The sequence below is a fragment of the Antechinus flavipes genome, chromosome 1, assembly GCF_016432865.1.
Source record: "Antechinus flavipes isolate AdamAnt ecotype Samford, QLD, Australia chromosome 1, AdamAnt_v2, whole genome shotgun sequence".
NCBI lineage: Eukaryota > Metazoa > Chordata > Mammalia > Dasyuromorphia > Dasyuridae > Antechinus > Antechinus flavipes.
Window position 1 is genome coordinate 465636409 of NC_067398.1, and position 22919 is coordinate 465659327.

The following is a 22919-nucleotide window of genomic DNA, read 5'->3' on the forward strand; positions in this document are numbered from 1 at the left end:
AAAAAAAAAAAAAAAGGTAGTTTTTTGTTTCATTAAATGCCAAAGTAACAATGACCTAGCAGTTTGTCAATTTGCGGTATCCGATCAGATCAAATTGAACCTTTAGAGATATCCCTGAGTGTTTAGATTTCTTGATGTAAGTGAGAATACCTTCTGACAGTGGTAGGTTTCCAGCCTTACCTTGATTCAGACCAGCCTAGACTGTGGGAGGAATACATACCAAATCATTCACTTACATAATGAATAGGCCCACATGAAGAGGTTTTTCTTGGCTGTGTGTGTATGTGTATGTTCACACACATTATGATTTTCCCCCTTTTGTTTTTTAAAATAAAAGCTCTCCCAATATGATTTTTTTAATTTTTATGTTTTCTATGTAATTTTTTTTTTCATTTTGTGGGGCAGTTTTAGCTAGTCATCTTTTTCTACTTTTTTCAGAACTCAGTCCTGCAACTTAAAACTTTTGGCTAAAAGGCTTTGAAGGCCTTTGGTCTAGTTTGATCCTAAGCCTTTGAATGGGCTCTGAAGTATGTATTACATTGAATTGCAAATTTGAAGAAGTAACTTAAGCCCTGTGGGGCTTTTTAGAAAGCTTAGCTTAATTAAAGTGCTTGATTTGCTTTGGAGTGATGGAGTCTTATAGTTCTTAGTTATGATAGAGTGTACTTTTTTTATGTACTTTTAACATATCATACAATATATCAACATTTAACATATCAACAATATATGCTCATTATTAAAATATCAACAAAGTAGAAAATAGTACATTGAGTGAGTATATGATTATTATACTTAACATTATACTCATTATAGTATATTGAGTTATATGATCATTTACTTAACATTATACTTAAACCAGAAGGAAAGCAGTGCAACTAAAAACAGCATGGGTAGTAAATATGGGAAATGAAACGTTTTTGCAAACCTTGGGAAATTTGACAGTTTATTGATGACCTGAGTGAGTGGTTTTGACTTTGACATTTTCTTCTTATACCTTAATAGGTGTCATAGCATCTCATTTAAAAGAAACAACACTCATTAGAAGTTATTACTAGAAAAATAATTAAAGCTGCACCAAACTTAATCAGAATACTAGAGGCATCCCATACAAATTTTTTCATGTTTCCTAGAATTCTTCATATTCATCATTTCTTACCCAATAATATTCTGTGACATTTCTATATGCCTTTTTTTCCCCTCTATCCATTTCCCAAGTACAGACTTTCCCACTTTTGATTCTTTTCATATTTTATGAATGAATCAGTGTTACACTTGGACTGACTATATTGTGATTCTCACTACTGACTTATCCTATCTATTTTTTTATATCCTCAAATATATTTAATGCCACAGTTCATTTGTATGCCATTATTGTTAATATCTTGTAGCCTGTTTATGTCCTTTTTGTATATTTCCATTGTGCAAAGGAGTTTACCTCTATAGCAAGGTTAATCACACTAATAGAAAAATTAGGCTCTTCAACATGAAGATTAAATCCCAAATCCCATATTTCAAACTCTAAAGGGAATTTTTAGAATATTTTTTTTAATAAAGTAGCATAGACTGGCTTCATTTTTGAATTTAATATATTCATGGAGACCATATCTTAAGATAAGCACATTACCATATAGTGAAATTCCATTTTAATTTGCATGTCCTTTTATTCTTTTCTGTTAAGATATTTGTAAAAACTATCTAGTGATGAGGTAAAGATGCCAAGAAATGAAATTCAGCGACCCTGAGCTGGAACATTGTTTAATTCCAGGAGTGAGAGGGCTACTTCACATTGCAATCAGAGTTCAGACCAAATTTCTTTACTTTTTCATTAAGGATCAAGTATAAAATTTTGAGTAGCAATAGAGTGAAACTAATTCAGGAGAAGATGAAAGTGATTCCTAAAATCAGTGAATCTGTGGATAACAGTAGCCAGATTCTTAATTCTTAATTCTAATTCTTAGTCCTTAATTCTTATAATAATTATACCTGAGTAACCAAATATATATTATCTGTAATCTTAGTGGTGTGATGAGATCTATAGTCTTAGTGATGTAATTATGCACTCCGTTCGGACAAATATGTACCAATTCCCATCTTTGCTTTTCTTTTACATATTCTCTTAGATGCTATTAAGACTCCACAGAGAATCACATTCCTTCAGCCTTCTTTAGGAGCCCATCTAGGATAAAGACCTAGAACTAATTTTTCCATCTTATGGGTATCTAGACAGTACTCTGACAATCTGTTTATTATCTTTCACTTTTCCTTTTTCTACCATACATTTTTCAGACATTTGTTGAGAATGTGTGGTAGTCTATTTGTATCCACTACACTTCCCTCTGTGGGATTCCAAGATTTGTAACCATTTATCATCACCAAAAGATACTTGAAATTATATACAAAAATAACAATCTTATTCTTCTTGAGTGCTTTCTTAATGTTATGTTAAGATCTCAAAATTCAAGTCCTTTGGATCCTTTCACACCAAAATAGCACATTTACACAGAAGTAGGTTTTTATATATCCTAATTTTGAAACAGTTGGCTCACCACCTGCTTTCCCATTTAATTTTCTATATAGGCTATTTTAAATATATATATATATATATATAATATATATATATATATATATATATATATCATATATATTAGAAATGAAGAATTGAAGGCTCTTTAATATAATCAGTTTGAGGACTTCCGGTTAAGATGGTGGAGAGGAGGCACACAATCTCGCACTATCCAATTCATTACAAGCCTCTGAATTAATGCTTGACTGAAAAAAAACCCAAATAGTTACCAAGAGAAACCATCCTTGAGATTCGCCAAGAAAGGTCTGTCTTTACTGGAGGGCTGGGATGGTTTTAGATCAGGCGCAGGTGGCGGGCAGCGGCAGTGAGAGCACGGGAGCAGACTGGAGAGGGGGTGGGGAGTGATCGCAGCCGTCTCTGCGGGGAGAGCTTCGCTACAGGATTAGATACTTTGCTCCAGCAGCAAGTCAGCAGCCCAGCAGAGAAGCTAAAAACACTGGGGGTGAAGAATACAACCCCAAACAGCTGGAGTCTCTCGGGACCTGGCCGCCCTCTCCCTTCCCCCCCCCACAGTGACTCAGCACGCTCTGGGATCTCAGAGCGCAGGCGCAGCACAGTCGGGCTAGTGCCTCACTGCTGCCCCCCCGCAGTCTGGAGAGGAAGCTCGATAACACCACCCAGCCCTTCCCCCAAAGAAAGACTCCAGTTTTTTCTGTTTTTCTTTGCTAGTTTGTCTTTGATTATTAGACAGAATGAGCAAGAAACTGAAGAGGACTTTAACCCTTGACAGCTTCTATACAGATAGAGAGCAGACTCTAAATCCTGAGGAGACTAAAAACAGACAGTCCCCAGGTGAATCCCCAAAGGAGGAGATCATCTGTTCCTCAGCACAGATGAACCTCATAGAAGTAATTAAAAAGGCTCTCACAAGGGAGCTAGAAGAAAAATGGGAAAAGGAGAGGGAGGCTTGGCAAAAGAGCCTGGAGAAGTCAGTTAAAGAGAGAGTGGATAAAGAAGTAAAATCCTTGAAAAATAGGATTGGTGAACTGTAAAACAAAATTGGCGAAATGGAAAAAAATTCCACAGAGCAAAAGAACTCAATGGGACAATTAGAAAAAGATTTTAAAAAAGTGAGTGAAGAAAATACTTGACTGAAAATCAGAATTGAACAATTGGAATTGAATGACTCGAGGAGACAAGAAGAATCAGTCAAGCAAATCCAAAAAAATCAAACAATGGAAAAGAATGTGAAATACCTTCTGGGGAAGACAACAGACCTGGAAAACAGATCCAGGAGAGAGAATCTGAGAATCGTTGGACTCCCAGAAAAGAATGATGAAAAAAAGAGCCTGGACACTATTTTCCAGGAAATTATCAAAAAGAACTGCCCAGAAGTCATAGGAACAGAGAAAAAAATAAACATTGAAAGGATTCATTGATCACCCACTGAAAGGGATCCTAAAATCAAAACACCAAGGAATATAGTGGTCAAATGCCAGAACCCTCAGACGAAGGAAAAAATATTGCAAGCGGCTAGAAAAACCCAATTCAAGTATCAAGGAGCCACAATAAGGATCACCCAGGATCTGGCAGCATCCACATTAAAGGATCGAAGAGCCTGGAATATGATATTCCGAAAGGCTAAGGAACTAGGTATGCAACCAAAAATAACTTACCCAGGAAGAATGAGCATCTTTTTCCAGGGAAGAAGATGGACATTCAACGAAGTAAGCGAATTTCATCTATTTCTGATGAAAAAGCCAGAACTTAACAAAAAGTTTGATCTACAAATATAGAACTCAAGAGAAATCTAAAAAGGTAAAGATTAATCTTGGGAACTATATTTCGACTATATAGATGTATAAAGAATACATGTATACCTTGTTCTAGAAATTGATGTGGAAAGGACATTGTACCAGAAAAAGGGTAAAGTGGGGGTAGTACATCTCATGAAGAGGCATAGGAAACTTATTATATCTGAGAGAAAGAATGGAGGGGGATGAATATAGTGGGTATCTTACTGCCTTCAGAATTGGCTTTAAGTGAAAAATCTTAAGACATATTCAATCTATGGTGAAACTTCTCCCACCTCATTGAAAAGTGAGAAGGGAAAAGTGAAAAGGGAAGGAATAAGCTAAGCGGAAGGGAATACGGTAACTGGGAGGGAAAGGGGTAAGATAGGGGAGGAACTCTAAGGCGGGGGGAGGGATACTAAAAAGGGAGAGCTGTGAGAAGCAAGTGGTGCTCACAAGCTTAATACTGGGAAGGGGGGAAAGGAGAAAGAAGGGAGAAAAGCATAAATCGGGATTAACAAGATGGCAAGTAATACAGAATTGTGAACCATAAATGTGAACGGGGTAAACTCCCCCATAAAGAGGAAGCGGTTAGCAGAATGGATTAAAAGCCAGAATCCTACAATATGTTGTTTACAGGAAACACACCTGAAGCGGGGAGATACATGCAGGTTAAAGGTAAATGGTTGGAGCAAAATTTACTATGCTTCAGGTGAAGTCAAAAAAGCAGGGGTAGCCATCCTGATCTCAGATCAAGCTAAAGCAAAAATTGATCTAATTAAAAGAGATAAGGAAGGGCACTATATCTTGCTAAAGGGTAGCATGGATAATGAAGAACTATCTATATTAAACATATATGCACCAAGTGGTGTAGCATCTAAATTCTTAAAAGAGAAATTAAGAGAGCTGCAAGAAGAAATAGACAGTAAAACTATAATAGTGGGAGATCTTAACCTTGCACTCTCAGAATTAGATAAATCAAACCACAAAATAAATAAGAAAGAAGTCAAAGAGGTAAATAGAATACTAGAAAAGTTAGATGTGATAGATCTCTGGAGAAAATGTAATGGAGACAGAAAGGAATACACTTTCTTTTCAGCAGTTCATGGAACCTATACAAAAATTGACCATATATTAGGACATAAAAACCTCAAACTCAAATGTAGTAAGGCAGAAATAGTAAATGCATCCTTTTCAGACCATGATGCAATGAAAATTACATTCAACAAAAAATCAGGGGGAAGTAGACCAAAAAATAATTGGAAACTAAATAACCTCATACTAAAGAATGATTGGGTGAAACAGCAAATCATAGACATAATTAATAACTTCACCCAAGAAAACGATAATAATGAGACATCATACCAAAATGTATGGGATGCAGCCTAAAGCGGTAATAAGGGGATATTTCATATCTCTAGAGGCCTATTTGTATAAAATAGAGAAAGAGAAGGTCAATGAATTGGGTTTGCAACTAAAAATGCTAGAAAAGGAACAAATTAAAAACCCCCAGTCAAGCACTAAACTTGAAATTCTAAAAATAAAAGGAGAGATCAATAAAATTGAAAGTAAAAAAACTATTGAATTAATTAATAAAACTAAGAGTTGGTTCTATGAAAAAACCAACAAAATAGACAAACCCTTAGTAAATCTGATTAAAAAAAGGAAAGAGGAAAATCAAATTGTTAGTCTTAAAAATGAAAAGGGAGAACTCGCCACTAACGAAGAGGATATTAGAACAATAATTAGGAGTTACTTTGCCCAACTTTATGCCAATAAATTCGACAACTTAAATGAAATAGAAAAATACCTCCAAAAATATAGCTTGCCCATACTAACAGAGGAAGAAGTAAATATCCTAAACAGTCCCATCTCAGAAAAAGAAATAGAACAAACTATCAATCAACTCCCTAAGAAAAAATCCCCAGGACCAGATGGATTTACATGTGAATTCTACCAAACGTTTAAAGAACAATTAACTCCAATGCTAAATAAACTATTTGAAAAAATAGGGATTGAAGGAGTCCTACCAAACTCCTTTTATGACACAGACATGGTACTGATACCTAAACCAGGTAGGCTGAAAACAGAGAAAGAAAATTATAGACCAATCTCCCTAATGAATATTGATGCTAAAATCTTAAATAAAATATTAGCAAAAAGATTACAGAAAATCGTCCCCAGGATAATACACTATGACCAAGTAGGATTTATACCAGGAATGCAGGGCTGGTTCAATATTAGGAAAACTATTAGCATAATTGACTATATCAATAACCAAACAAACAAAAACCATATGATCATCTCAATAGATGCAGAAAAAGCATTTGATAAAATCCAACATCCATTCCTAATAAAAACACTTGAGAGCATAGGAATAAATGGACTTTTCCTTAAAATAGTCAGGAGCATATATTTAAAACCATCAGTAAGCATCATATGCAATGGGGAAAAACTGGAACCTTTCCCAGTAAGATCTGGAGTGAAGCAAGGTTGCCCACTATCACCATTATTATTGAATATCGTATTAGAAACACTAGCCTCTGCAATAAGAGTCAAGAAAGATATTAAAGGAATTAGAGTAGGCAATGAGGAAACCAAACTATCACTCTTTGCAGATGATATGATGGTATACCTAGAGAACCCCAGAGATTCTACTAAAAAGCTATTAGAAATAATTCATAATTTTAGCAAAGTAGCTGGCTACAAAATAAATCCCCATAAATCCTCAGCATTTTTATACATCACCAACAAAATCCAACGGCAAGAGATACAAAGAGAAATTCCATTCAGAATAACTGTTGATACCATAAAATATTTGGGAATCTATCTACCAAAGGAAAGTCAGGAATTATATGAGCAAAATTATAAAAAAGTCTCCACACAAATAAAGTCAGACTTAAATAATTGGAAAAATATTAAGTGCTCTTGGATCGGCCGAGCGAACATAATAAAGATGACAATACTCCCTAAACTAATCTATTTATTTAGTGCTATACCAATCAGAATTCCAAGAAAATATTTTAATGATCTAGAAAAAATAACAACAAAATTCATATGGAACAATAAAAAGTCGAGAATCTCAAGGGAATTAATGAAAAAAAAATCAAATGAAGGTGGCCTAGCTGTACCTGATCTAAAATTATATTATAAAGCAGCAGTTACCAAAACCATTTGGTATTGGCTAAGAAATAGATTAGTGGATCAGTGGAAAAGGTTAGGTTCACAAGACAGAATAGTCAACTATAGCAATCTAGTGTTTGACAAACCCAAAGCCCCTAACTTCTGGGAAAAGAATTCATTATTTGATAAAAACTGCTGGGATAATTGGAAATTAGTATGGCAGAAATTAGGCATGGACCCACACTTAACACCATATACCAAGATAAGATCAAAATGGGTCCATGACCTAGGCATAAAGAACGAGATTATAAATAAATTAGAGGAACATAGAATAGTTTATCTCTCAGACTTGTGGAGGAGAAAGAAATTTGTGACCAAAGATGAACTAGAGACCATTACTGATCACAAAATAGAAAATTTTGATTACATCAAATTAAAAAGCCTTTGTACAAACAAAACTAATGCAAACAAGATTAGAAGGGAAGCAACAAACTGGGAAAACATCTTCACAGTTAAAGGTTCTGATAAAGGCCTCATTTCCAAAATATATAGAGAACTGACACAAATTTATAAGAAATCAAGCCATTCTCCAATTGATAAATGGTCAAAGGATATGAACAGACAATTTTCAGAGGATGAAATTGAAACTATTACCACTCATATGAAAGAGTGTTCCAAATCATTATTGATCAGAGAAATGCAAATTAAGACAACTCTGAGATACCACTACACACCTGTCAGATTGGCTAAAATGACAGGAAAAAATAATGATGAATGTTGGAGGGGGTGCGGGAAAACTGGGACACTAATGCATTGTTGGTGGAGTTGTGAACGAATCCAACCATTCTGGAGAGCAATCTGGAATTATGCCCAAAAAATTATCAAATTGTGCATACCCTTTGATCCAGCAGTGTTCCTATTGGACTTATATCCCAAAGAAATACTAAAGAAGGGAAAGGGACCTGTATGTGCCAAAATGTTTGTAGCAGCCCTATTTCCAGCTAGAAACTGGAAAATGAATGGATGCCCATCAATTGGAGAATGGCTGGGCAAATTGTGGTATATGAATGTTATGGAATATTATTGTTCTGTAAGAAATGACCAGCAGGATGAATACAGAGAGGACTGGCGAGACTTACATGAACTGATGCTAAGTGAAATGAGCAGAACCAGGAGATCATTATACACTTCGACAACGATATTGTATGAGGACATATTTTGATGGAAGTGGATTTCTTTGACAAAGAGACCTAACTGAGTTTCAATTGATAAATGACGGACAAAAGCAGCTACACCCAAAGAAAGAACACTGGGAAACGAATGTGAACTATCTGCATTTTTGTTTTTCTTCCCGGGTTATTTATACCTTCTGAATCCAATTCTCCCTATGCAACAAGAGAACTGTTCGGTTCTGCAAACATATATTGTATCTAGGATATACTGCAACATATCCAACATATAAAGGACTGCTTGCCATCTAGGGGAGGGGGTGGAGAGAGGGAGGGGAAAAAATTGGAACAGAAACGAGTGCAAAGGATAATGTTGTAAAAAAAAAAAAAATTACCCTGGCATGGATTCTGTCAATATAAAGTAATTATTAAATAAAAATTAAAAAAAATATATAATCAGTTTGAATATTTCAAATATGAAGAAATGAAAAGCGAGATGAATTTAGTGAAGATAATGATATTATAAAAGAGAAAATCCTAAAAACAATTGAGGAAGAAAAATTAATTTTAAAATCTCATACTTGAAACTTTGTATACAATTCTTTTCATTAATAATACACTAAAGATATTCTAATTGTGAGGCAGCTAGGTAGCTCAATGATAGAGTACTGAACCAGAAGTCAGGAAGATTCTTCTTCCCAAGTTCAAACCTGAACAAGTCACTTAACCTTCTTTGCTTTGGTTTTCTCATCTATAAAATGATTGAAGAAAAAAATGGTAAACCTTTCTAATATCTTTGTCACAAAAACTCTTACATGAAGTCATTAACAGTTAGACACTGAAAAATGACTGAACAAAATTCTAGTCAAGCTTTTAAATGCACTAAAATATATTTCCATAACAAGTAATGTTCAATTCTTCTGGTTTGAACTCTAGGAAAATCCGGGGATCATTAAAAATCTGTTCAAAGTCAGTAATTTTTGAACCAGATGAGACATTTCAACCCATCATTAAGGTAAAAAATACTTAAAAACTTTACAATTGCTGTACTAAATTTCTTCTTTATGAATAATTTTTCTATATTTCTTATAACATTTTTCTTATTTTCTTTAGATTCCTTTGAGAGATTGTATAAAAATAGAAAAGCAAGGAGACAATGGAGCAAACACCCTCTTTGCAAAGTATGTTACTGTTGGATCACGAGATATTTCATTCAACATTCTTTAATTATTGAATATACTGAATGTCTCTTTTCTCCATTTTAGGACTCAAAATGGAAGAATTTCTCTTGTTTTCAGCCAAGTAAGAAATGTATTTTAAATCTTTTTTTTTTTTAATCCTTAATCTAAAAGCTGTTGGTGACTACTGTTGTAATAGATATAATTGCCTAATGGTTAGAGTTCTGAACTTGGAATCATGAAAACCCAGATTTCAATCCCACTTCAGTTACCCATTAATTCAATTTCCTCATCTGTAAAATGAAGGATAATAACAAATATCCCTACAAGACCCAAATCTTTTAGGATTTCTTAAAGGAAATCTTAAAGTCCTACATAAAAAGCAATTTTTATTGTTATGCAAATATATATCTTTGCAATTTACATTTAAAAAGGATATAGAACCAGTTATGAGAAATAACAATCAGTCATAGAAACTTAGATTTGGAGCATTTAGGTGGCACAGTGGATAGAGTACCAACCCTGAAGTCAGGAAGACCTGAGTTCAAATCTGGCCTCAGACACTTAACACTTCCTAGCTATGTGACCCTGGGCAAGTCACTTAAACCCCATTGCCTCAGCCCAAAAAAAAAAAAAAAGGTCATTTTATTCAGTCTATACCTGAAACGTAAGTCTTTTCTTCAGCATTGCTAACAAGTAAACATTTAGCTCCTACGCAATAAATATTTACGTAATGCTTTAGTACATACAAGGTTTTATGGCCTTGGAGTTTCTAATGAGAAAACTTCATTTTCCTTTAGGACACTTTTTTTCAGTTATTGAGATAAGGTTTTTTCCCCTAACTTTCCTTGTTGCTTGGGAGGCTTGAGCCAGATGTGATCTAATCTGAATAAGTTTTTTTTTTTTTTTTAAGCTCTTTATTTTCAAATTATATAGACATAATTTTCTTTTTTTTTTTTAATAATTTTTTATTGATAGAACGCATGCCAGGGTAATTTTTTTACAGCATTATCCCTTGCATTCATTTCTGTTCCGATTTTTCCCCTCCCTCCCTCCACCCCTTCCCCCCAGATGGCAAGAGTCCTTTACATGTTGAATGGGTTGCAGTATATCCTGGATACAATATATGTGTGCAGAACCAAACAGTTTTCTTGTTGCACAGGGAGAATTGAATTCAGAAGGTATAAATAACCCGGGAGGAAAAACATAAATGCAAGCAGTTTATATTCATTTCCAGTGTTCTTTCTCTGGGTGTAGCTGCTTCTGTCCATCTTTGATCAATTAAGGCTCTCTTTATCAAAGAGGTCCACTTCCATTAGAATACATCCTCAAACAGTATCATTGTTGAGGTATATAATGATCTCCTGATTCTGCTCATTTCACTCAGCATCAGTTCATGTAAGTCTCACCAGTCCTCTCTATTCATCCTGCTGGTCGTTCCTTACAGAACAATAATGTTGAATAAGTTTTTAGATCACATTAACCATTAAAGGTACTCCTTAGCATGATTTTAAAAAGGTAATTACTTATGTATTATATACTTTTGTGAAATAGACTATAACTATTTTCTGATTTATGCAATTATATTTTTTTCTTACATATAATCATATTCCCAAGATGGAATTCAGCCAGTTCAATTGCTTAGTTCCTAATATTAATGTGTGGACTCATGCATATAGCAAAATCCCAACAGTTGAAATACTATTCCTCCATTCCTCATTATTAGGGATCCCACCATGATTTCTATTGGCCATTCTCCTGAGGGTAATTATGTTGTTCATAATTGAAATTCAAAGTTAGAGGAATTTAAAATTAGGCAGAAATTCACAGGGTCATTCAGATATTTTATTATTCTAAATTGGCCTCTAAAGAAAAATATAATGCCGGGGCTAGTTCTCCTGGGGGCCTTGGGATCAGTCTGAGATCTTGGGCTTAGTGGGAGAGTGAAGTGAAGTAGGTAGGAGAGCAGCCACGTGGCTGGTCAAAGATAGAATCTGGCCTCTGGATTTTGGAGCCTGAAGTCTCCTCTGTGGCTGAGATCGGCCATGGCCAAGAGAGCAAGAGACCTCTGTGACTTCTTTAATATTCCAGTATAGTCAAGTCACTACCTCACACAAAGCATGCTCAATCACACTTGAGCATGTGTCAACTTGTCAAGAAAGCCATCACATCACCATATTATCTTAAGTATATGTACTTGATTAAAGTGAATACATCAATAGTTAGAGAATTATTATCTCATCATCTATATTGAATTTTAAGTACACCTTTTCAGAGTTCCAGCCTTCTACAGAAAAACATGTGAATTTTCTTATTATTTTGAAAAGCAATCTCTCATGTTATAACTTTCTCTAACAAGTAACAGTTCTGTAAAGTGGTCTTGACTTAGAAGGCTCTAATAATAGCTTGATCTAAAGTTTTAGTTCATTCAAAAGCGAAGAAGCATTGTTTATATAGAGTAAATTATTTACTACATGGAAATTTCTTTTATTCTAGGCTCCTACTTTCATAGTAATTCAGCATTTGAGAATGTTTGATTTCATTAGCAATCATTTCCAGTCAGACAGTTTACAGCACCATGCAGGTATCTTATGCACAGTCTTCATTAGCTTCTATAGCCAAAATCATTCATCACATGATGGCTAGACTCAACTTCCAAGTTAGATGCACTGGTCTTTGTGTGACAGAATTTATACTTAACTGGACTAGTCCTTACAAATCCAGATTTACTTCCACACTACTTTGAAATATTAGAATAGGATCAAAGGAGTAGGAGGAGGAAAAGCTTAGAAATAAAAATAAGCTACCTACCCTTAGTGATTTGAGAGTGGGTTTTTTTCTCTAGAATTCCTCTACAAAGTTAAGCTAATACTACAGTTAGCCTCTAGACTCCAACTATCTTCAGAATGCTCCTTCGAGGAATCTGAATGAGATGGACAAGATAAATTCTAAATGCCTTTTTGATGCTTTATATAATTTTACTTTCCTATTTTCTACCACCTTTTACCTAGAAGATGAAATAAATGTTTTTGAAAGGTTAATGTGCATTTAATAAATATTTAAAGAATAATTGTAATAATTTTATACAGCATTGCTACTGATATTTTTAGAAATTCAAATCAATCTATCATCTCATTTATATCAGGTAAGATTAGAAACAGAATTAGGTTTAGAAATAGAATTAAGGTTAAGGTTAGAATTTTAAAAGGAATCCCAGTTATGACTTACTATTCAATGAAACTTTCATCTATATTCTCTTATAAGCTTTGCCACTCAGGGCCTTCTCTGCTTTCTCCTACCATCACAAGAGTAAGATGTTAAGTGATCCATCGAGGATGCACAGCCAGTATGTGTCAGTAGTGAGACTTGAATACAGATCTTCCTGACTTCGGACTCATCTCTGTATCTATTATGTTCTGGTATCTTCTCAGTCTTAATTTGTCAAAATACCTAGAATAAGGGGCAGCTAGGTGGTGCAGTGGATAGAGCACCAACCCTCAAGTCAGGAGGACCTGACTTCAAATGTGACCTCAGACACTTAACATTTCCTAACTGCGTGACCCTGGACAAATGACTTAACCCCAACTGCTCCAGCCAAAACACACGCACACACACACACACACACACACACACACACAATAAAGCAAAAGTCACTACACAATTGAAAAAAAAAACAGTATAATAATCCTGTTTTTATTCATGCCTGTAATAGAATTTTCTTTTTAAAGGAAGTATTTGGTAAACTATGAATTACTGTATAAACCTCTGAGTGGTTATTATGTTTGTGTTTCTATTTCATTTGTTTTGACTTCCTTCTCCTTTGTAAGCAACTGAAACTTAGCTTAGTCCATTTTTTTCTACTTACAGAAAGAGGAAATAGCTTTATCTCCTTGGGGTTAGTTTCATAGTCTCATAGAATTAAGGGTATATCCAGTTTAGTTCTCTCCTCTTACAAATAAGGAAACTGAGACATAAAGAAGTTGAATGATTTGTTCACCTACTAACAGCTAGTTACTATTACTACGGTAGTAAGTGTCAGAGGTGGTCTTTGAACCAACGTCTTTCTGACTTCAGCACTTTGTCAACTAATTAGAAGGCTAGATTACATGATTTCTAAGATCCTTTTCATCTCTATTGATATATTACCCCAAGATTTCTTTGATTACTTTTGTATGTGATTACATGGAATTAAAGTATCTGAATATTTCAGTAATCTGAGGTTTGTTTAGTGATCTATATTGTTTTGTAGGAAATTGTTTTTGAAAAATAGTATTGTCTTAACAAATAGCATATTTTAAACCTATTCTAATATTAATGTATAATGTTTATTTTAGAAATGATAGTTATAACCAGATTCTCTTAGTACAGTAAAGAAGCTCCTAAAGTGGTTGCATATGTTCATATTCATCCTATTCAGAGCTGTGATGTAAAAATATGGCACTTGTTTCCAACCCAATAGAAATAATGCAGTATACATTTGAAGAATGCAACCACTTCAGGGCATTCATTAATCACGCTAATTGGGATCTAGCTATATGTCAAAAGAGATTTTATAATCCAGTTATTCACCTCCTAAGTATAGCAGTTTCTTACATTGAAAAAGTTGGGGTAAGACATTTTCCAACTACTCAATTTGTCTCCCTTAGGTGTATTTCATTAAAGAAGATAATATTGTAGCACCATATAAAATCGAAAGGGTAAGTAAACTTATTTGCATATCTTTATAATGGTCTTTAAGGAATAAAGTATAACAACTATATTGAAGCCTTCAGTAAAATAGAATACTGGTAAAGCCATAAAAGCTTAAACTTGCTAGTTATTTATAGCAAGACTGTAGAGAGGGAAAGCCTGCATCAGTGAAGTAGAATGATTTTTCTCTTTGATAACTTAAATGACAAGATTATACAAATGAACGCTGTGTAAATATTTACCTGTTTTCTATTACTGAGAACTTAATATATAATATACTGATCTACACCACTGGTTTGTGAGCACTCAGGGTCTCTCAAAAAAAAACTCATTAGTAAACAGTAGACAAGGCATTCACCTAATCTGTGCTTCACTCAATTCTCTGTTTTAGCTTGGCGAAATTAAAAGGGAGAATACATGTCATAAAGTAAAGGTTTCTGAGGGCAGCATATACAGCGAAAGCCTTACTTTCCATTATATTAGAGTACTGCATTAGTTATTTATTTAGTCAGAAATTCCATAAACCCGGTCAATTCATGTTGCCTCAGGTAACCTTTCTCTCATTCTTCTCCTTATCTTGTATCCCAAAAACCAATTTGTACTCAGTTCACAATCTTCATCTTGAAGTGAAGCACTGTATAAGTTCTATTGAAAGGCAATATGTAAGTAAAGAAGGTCATTATAAAATTAGAAGAGAAAGAAGAAGCTGGAATGAAGAGGAGATAATTTGAGCAAAGATAGAACATTTCATATTTACTGCAGATTTTCAGAGTCTAAAAATGATATCAATCATAGAGCTGGACTACATAGAAAATAAAACTTAGCTGGCATGAGCCTAATAAGATATTTGATAATAGTTTTTACTGTAAATCAAAATTATTTCAATTTGAAGTAGCACTTAGAATTTGCTAGATTCACAGGTGTCCTCTGTGAGTTCCCTGTTGCCATTTAGATGCCATTATTGTTCATCGTTTTTCTTTACATTGTAATTTCCTTTAATTGGTGAATTTATTATTAAGTATCCACTGTGTTCAGTGTTAACCTCATAATACATTCTTGAACTTTTTCTCCTTCTGGTCCTTGTTTTAAAATTTCCGTTTTTGTTAGGGCAAAATGCAATATGTCTTTGAGTTGGATATAGCAGGAAAAGTAGAAGATGTTGTTGAAACTCTCCTTCAGGTAAGCTTTTAAAGAAACATCTAAGTTTTCTTAGAAGGAAAATAAAACTATATTTATAAAGCTAAGTCCTTTTTCTATGATATTTTAGCTTCACAGAGCATCTTGCCTTGATAAACTGGGAGATCAAACTGCCATGGTAAGATTTCCCTAAGATTTTAATTATAATTACAGTTACTATTTTGGTACTTGAACATACCTATGTCTTTTTATTTTCAAACTTTTATTTTAAATAGTTTTATATTCTTAACAGATAACAGCTATTTTGCAATCACGTTTGGCTAGAACATCATTTGACAAAAACAGGTAGGTTTTTTTTTCCTTACAATTTTGCTAGTTTTTATTTAATGAACTGGTAATTTTCATATATCCATTGAATACTTTATAGTTTCTTACCAATATTCAAAGTATATTTGGGTAAGCAGACTACTTTGAAAAGAATAGATTCCATTTTAGAAGGGAAAAGAAATGATTTAAGAAGGATTAGTGTCTTTTGCTCCACTTAGAATGCATTCTTTTTGTGCACTGTGATTTAGACTTGAATTTTAAATATGACACTAATTTTAAAGTCTAATTATAAAAGGCTTAGCATATTTAGCCACCAAAATGCTTTACTAATAAATTTCTTTGAAAATTTATATAGGGTAAAATGCACACTGGTAGGTTTCTGAAAGGAAAAAAAAACCCTACATTTAAATTTTAGGGATACATTTTATTTTTATTGATATTTTTGTAGACTATCTAATTTTCATTGATATTTTTTGCTCTATTATTATCTTCATTTCCAAATGTTTCCTCTTTTTCCTATCTGATAAGCCGTCCACAAAAGGAAAATAATAAAAGGAGAGAATATAAAGCAGTTCAGCAAAACCAAACGACATATCAATCATTTCATACAACTTTCCATATGTATAGTCTCTCCCTTCTGTCAAGATAGAAGGGAGTTACATTTTCTCAACTCTTCTCTGGGGCCATATTTCATCATTGAGATTACATAGTGTTCAGATTTGGGGTTTTTGCTGTTTCCATTTGTATTGCTTTTGTCATTGTGATGTGTTTTCCAGATTCTGCTTACTTTCTTCTGCATCAGTTCTTATAAGTCTTCTCATGCTTCTGAATTTTTAAAGTTCATCATATTTCACAGCAATATTGCATTTACATTTCTATATTACAGCTTGGTTTAGGCTCTATTTTATTTGCAACTCTTTACTACTCCAAGCAGTACTGCTTTGAATATTTTGGTATATTTGGAATCTTTCTTTCTCTCTCTCTCTCTTTGACCTCCTTGAGGCCCATTGCCTGAAATCTCTACATTAAAAACTATGGACATTCATGTTTTAGATATAATTCCCCAAACCTGTGGTTTCATTGGTGTAGAGTGAGGAAATTCCCTTCACTAATATAAACTGACAAAGGAGTCAATAGACAAATTGAAGATGAGAAAGGTAGAGAAAAATGATCTCTGATATCAGCTTCTGGAAAAGAGAGTAGAGGATAGAATCAAAGGCACAAGTAAATTCCAGCAAGAGGTCCCATTTCATTCTCTGTAACAGAACAAAAGAGAAAGATGTCAAAAGCTTTGAGGTTGTGGAAGAGAGAAGATAAAATAGTATAATTTACTTATACCTTGATTTTTCCATCATTTCTTAAATGCTAAGCAAATGGAAATTTATGATGTATTATATCCCCTACATTTTAATATTTACTTGCAAAAAGAAAAAATTGGAACAAGAGAGGGACTGATTTGTAAAAAAAAATTTGTCTTTACTGTCCCCTTTATGTTCATGTGTTTTTACTGGTTTAATCTACACAGAACTTTTTTTACACTGTTATTTCCAGAAAGCTTGCTTCATTTTTAATTCCCCTGGATGCCCTTTTGCATTGCATCAACAAAGAAGTGACTAAATGTAGCTGATAATTTGTATAAAACCAATTACTTTAGAATAGCTCATATTGTAGCCTCCAAATTGTGGCCCACATTTCCTTTCTACACTCTACTTGTGTTTTCCTTAAAAAGTTTTAGATAATGGGCAATTATAATAGTTATTTTAAAAATATCAGAAAAGTTGAAAACAATGATGGGGGACAGTCTTTATTAACATTAATTAACATTAACTTATTATACAAGTTAATCATAAACATTATCTAAAGATACCTCATTTTTTAAGAAATAGAAAAATATGGAGATGAAAAGTCATGAAATAGTTAATGAAATCAGTAAGTAATGAGTTCTTTCTTTCTTCCTCATAGCTGAAGTAAAATTTAATTTATCAGAAGATAGAGCTCTACATATTTTTTTAAAGTTATCAGATGATTATCTTAAAGAAATATCCCAGAGAAACCAATGAAATATTCCAGGACTTGTAGAGCAGGATATAATATACATGTCACATTTTTAATAACATAAGAGTCACTCTGGTACTATTCTCTCCAAAAGGAAGACTTATAAATCATCTTTTATTCAAGGTGGTATTTCATGTTTTATTTGAAAAGTCATGCCATTCAAAAAAATATAAGGTTTATCTAAGTTAGCAGTTTTCTTACTTGTTCTCTTGGATGTAGTACTTAGAAAATGAAAACATTTAAATCTAGATTTCAGTCTAGGTTAATCTAAATTTGGAAATTGTATCTCAGTCTCAAGATGTATTTCATTTATTATTTTAAAAGAAATAACTTACTGCCTTAAAAAAAATTTCTTAGATTCCAAAGCCTTTCTGAAATACTCAAGATGGAATGTAAAGCAGAAATGGTGATGCCGCTAGTGACTAATCCTGGACATGTGTGTATAACTGACACAAACCTGTATTTCCAGCCTCTTAATGGGTATCCTGTAAGTAAAAAATGATTATTACATTAGTGACCTTATATAGTGATCCTTAAATAATATAGCTTTAATTATTTACTATACAGTCATTTTGAAGAATTTAACTTTTAATTGCATAAGACAAGCTGACAACAAGCACTGATTGAAAGTTTAATACTATTTTCTTTATCCACTTCATTCTGTCTATAGACCATGCAAAATCAGATTCTCAAGACTACTAGGTGGAGTTGCTGTTACAGAGCAAAAACAATTTCTTTCTTCCCAGATTTACTAATAGTGTTTGGCCACCGGTTCTAGTTCTTGCTATGCCAGAAATAAAGTTTGTAGAGAAATTCAGATTACTAAATTGAAACTTGTTAAGGTATTTAGCATATCAAGATCTGGTCCTTTTATAGTACACTTAAGAACAAGATTCCTAAAATGTTCTGATAATACATTTAGGTTGGCCTGGCAAAGGAAGCTAGAGGTATTATTAGTGCCCTCAGTCTTAGAAAATTGGAAATTTTCTGGTCTCTTCAAATTTTACTGAACCACTTAATTTTCCAACTGGAAGGTGTTGCTTTTAAAATTATGTCCACTAGGTGGTAGGACAAGCTAGCCAAGACTTCTAGCTGAGCTTAGCCCATATGGCTTTGTATTTTCTTTTAATGTTCAAAAAACCCTGGCTTTTGGCAATTACAGCTCAGAGTATTAAAGCAGAATCTTTCCATGAAGTAATTATGATAGCTGGGCCAGAAACTTTTGAAAAGCTCATTTATATTGCCTAAAATAGGAAAGCATTAACTTTTTCTAAAATTCAATGTGTAAACTTTCAGTTATTCCTATTTACTTGTAAATAATCTAGTAGATCTCAGTATTTTGTTGCTACCCTGAACCCATTCTTTCCTATATCTTCATTCTGTGGTTTGATAAGGAACAGGGTAGTATAGTCCGGAGTCAAAAGACGTGGTTCTGTTCATTACTACTTGTCTGAAATTAGTTATCTGCCTTCTCTGGGCCTTAGTTTCATTAACTATAATGAAGGAATTGGCCTAAATAACTTTTAAGGCCCTTTCCATCTCCAATCTAACCCTGTGGTCCATAGGGAAAGAAGAGCACAACAGTGTCCTTTCCTACACCTTAGGGGACTTTTCTATTGTGGTCTGCTTTGCCATGATCATCCTCTTTCTATCCTCCCCACCCCATCTCCCAGGTGATTCAAAACTTCAAAAAAACAAAAAGTATCTCCTCCTTATTAAATGTTGTGTGTATGTGTTTGTTTGTTTGTTTTTAATTTAATTTGATCATTGCTACAAGTAATAAGAGTATAAGAGGAGGGAGGGGGAAACCTCCAGAAAGGTAAAAAGAACTTTGAGAAGTTCTTTTTTTCTTCCTCATGGCTGAAGTAAAATTTAATTTATCAGAATATAGAGCTCTACATATTATTTTTTAAAGTTATCAGATGATTGTCTTAAAGAAATATGCCAGCATTGTGATATTTAGATTCTTTCTCTTAAAGAAACCTGTAGTCCAAATAACACTTCAGGATGTGCGCCGGATTTACAAAAGGAGACATGGCCTCATGCCTCTGGTAAGTAAAAGTACATGAATGATTCTTCTGGATTAATGGTTTTCATTTCCTGAACTAATGAAAGAGAGAGTAGTATAGAGGATAGAGTGATAGATTTATAATTAAGATTTGAGTTCAACACCCACCTCTGACTAGCTTATAGATTGCAAATTATGTCAATAATAGTAGTTCTCTCACTTATAAAATTAAGTTATAGGTCATTGATAGAATTAAATCATAGGCCTTGAGCTTACAAAGAATACTAGTCTGTATACTTAATGTGTATTTTTTTAAAAATGTGAGCATGTTCTTATTTGGCAAATAATAGATGGAATCATAGTGTTTATTCCTTTTAGATGAGGTCTATTAATTGATATACTATGGTAAAAACGACTTCCTTTTAAAAATTATTTTTCACTGAACTTTAACAAATACCTATCAAAATGCATAATTCCATCTACAAAGACAAACATAAAAGGATTGCATATAAAACTTTGACTTTTTAAACCATATCATTTATTTTTTAAATGTATATTATAAATTCAGCATGCTTATTTTCCAAGCTGCCTTCTTTATATTTTCTTCTGAAATACTTCTCTTTTTTCTGATTATTCACACACATACACACACACACACACACACACACACACACACACACACACCATTGTCTTTTTTTTTTTTTTTAATTTTATTTAATAATAACTTTGTATTGACAGAATCCATGCCAGGATAATTTTTACACAGCATTATCCCTTGCAATCACTTATGTTTCGTTTTTTCCCCTCCCTCCCTCCTCCCCCCACCCCAAGATGGCAAGCAGTCCTATATATGTTAAATATGTTGCAGTATATCCTAGATACAATACACATTTGCAGAACCGAACAGTTCTCCCACTGCACAGGGAGAATTGGATTCAGAAGGTAAAAATAACTCAGGAAGAAAATCAAAAATCAAATAGTTCACATTCATTTCCCAGTATTCCTTCTTTGGGTGTAGCTGTTTCTGTTCATCATTTATCCAATGAAACTCAGTTAAGTCTCTTTGTCAGAGAAATCCACTTCCATCAGAATACATCCTCATACAATATCGTTGTCGAAGTGTATAATGATCTCCTGGTTCTGCTCATCTCACTTAGCATCAGTCCATGTAGGTCTCTCCAAGCCTCTCTGTATTCATCCTGCTGGTCATTCCTTACAGAGCAATAATATTCCATAACATTCATATACCACAATTTACCCAGCCATTCTCCAATTGATGGGCATCCATTCATTTTCCAGTTTCTAGCCACTACAAACAGGGCTGCTACAAACATTTTGGCACATGCAGGTCCCTTTCCCTTTTTTAGTATCTCTTTGGGGTCTAAGCCCAGTAGAAACACTGCTGGATCAAAGGGTATGCACAGTTTGATAACTTTTTGGGCATAATTCCAGATTGCTCTCCAGAATGGCTGGATTCGTTCACAACTCCACCAACAATGCATCAGTGTCCCCGTTTTCCCGCATCCCCTCCAACATTCATCATTATTTTTTCCTGTCATCTTAGCCAATCTGATAGCACACCATTGTCTTTTAAAAAAATTTTTTTCTATCACTACCACTAATCTCTATCCTCCTCTTCCCTCCTCCCCTCCCCAGTTAAAAGCCACACGGTAATATAGCATAGTTAAGCAAAGTATGAGGTCATATCTGAAAAAGAATATCTTTGTCTTCATCTAGAGTCCATCATTATTATGTCAGAGGATGAATAATATGCTTTATTATAAATCCTCTGGATTCATGGTTGACTCTAAGCTTTTTAAAGTTATTTTTCTTTACAATATTATTGTTATTATAGAAATTGTTTTACTTATTTTCACTTTGTTCTACATCAATTCATACAAGTCTTCCCTTTAATATAGTTGGCACTATATTAAATTACCAAGTAGCTTATAGAATATGTGATATAAAATGCCATAGTGCTTAACGAAAAAAAGTAGATGCATAATTTTATATTATTTAAATTTAAAAATAAATATTAAGATCTAATTTGGTACACATTATATGTTATATACTAAGCATGAGAAATATTTATAACACTTAATTTAGTAGTCCTTAAAATCTCTCTTACAGTTACCTCTAAGATATTTACTCCCAGGTTTGTAGATGTAAAAAATGCAAAATCTTGATTAAAAAACTGAAATTTTTGTAATGTTTTGAATTTGGTTATTAAATGTATATAATGTCACTGGTTTTAATTTTTTTTTCTGACTTTATAGGGTCTGGAAGTATTTTGCACAGAAGATGACTTGTGTTCTGATATCTACTTAAAGTTTTATGACTCTCAAGATAGAGATGAACTCTATTTCTATATTGCAACATATTTAGGTTTGATGTTAACTTCTTATTGTTACTTTAGTCTTTCTGCTTCAGTAGCTGGGTCAGTGAGTAAGAGGAATTTTAAAAAAAATCTAAAATTATATCTGTGGGATTTCATTTATTTCTCATGAGTTTTTAACCTTAGGTTCATAAACTTTAAAATATATGTATATATATAGAGAGAGAGATAACTATTTCAGTATAATTAGTTTCCTTTACAATTCTATGTAGTTTATTTTATTCACTTTAAAAAAACTCCATTATTTTGAGAAGTCTATAGTCTGCCAAAAGAGTCCAACAAAAAAGGTTAAAAATTCCTATTGTGAATAACAGATATAGTTGATTTATCTCTTATCTAGAATAACAAAATGTATTGATTTTTTTCTTCATAACTTCATGTGTTGCACTTCTATAGTAGAGAGTATTTTTATAATTCTTGAGAAGTTGTTTTTCATTTTTGAAGTAGGTTATTACAAAGCAACATCAAAGAAATTTCCATTTTGATATATTAACTCAGATTTTGCATCATAATATTACTAA

At 33.4% G+C, this 22919-nt stretch overlaps 1 protein-coding gene across 3 annotated transcripts in view; it reads left to right on the forward strand.

The window, feature by feature from the left end:
• Positions 1-22919, forward strand: part of NSMAF (neutral sphingomyelinase activation associated factor) — a 68598-nt gene that overhangs the window by 16792 nt on the left and 28887 nt on the right. For all 3 annotated transcript variants that reach the window (XM_051970157.1, XM_051970155.1, XM_051970156.1), the window contains exons 3-12: positions 9546-9624; positions 9723-9790; positions 9875-9911; positions 14434-14484; positions 15584-15655; positions 15744-15791; positions 15906-15958; positions 18353-18482; positions 19975-20046; positions 22280-22388. In XM_051970157.1, coding sequence (XP_051826117.1) covers positions 9546-9624; positions 9723-9790; positions 9875-9911; positions 14434-14484; positions 15584-15655; positions 15744-15791; positions 15906-15958; positions 18353-18482; positions 19975-20046; positions 22280-22388 — 719 coding nt within the window. The remainder of the gene's footprint in view (positions 1-9545; positions 9625-9722; positions 9791-9874; positions 9912-14433; positions 14485-15583; positions 15656-15743; positions 15792-15905; positions 15959-18352; positions 18483-19974; positions 20047-22279; positions 22389-22919) is intronic.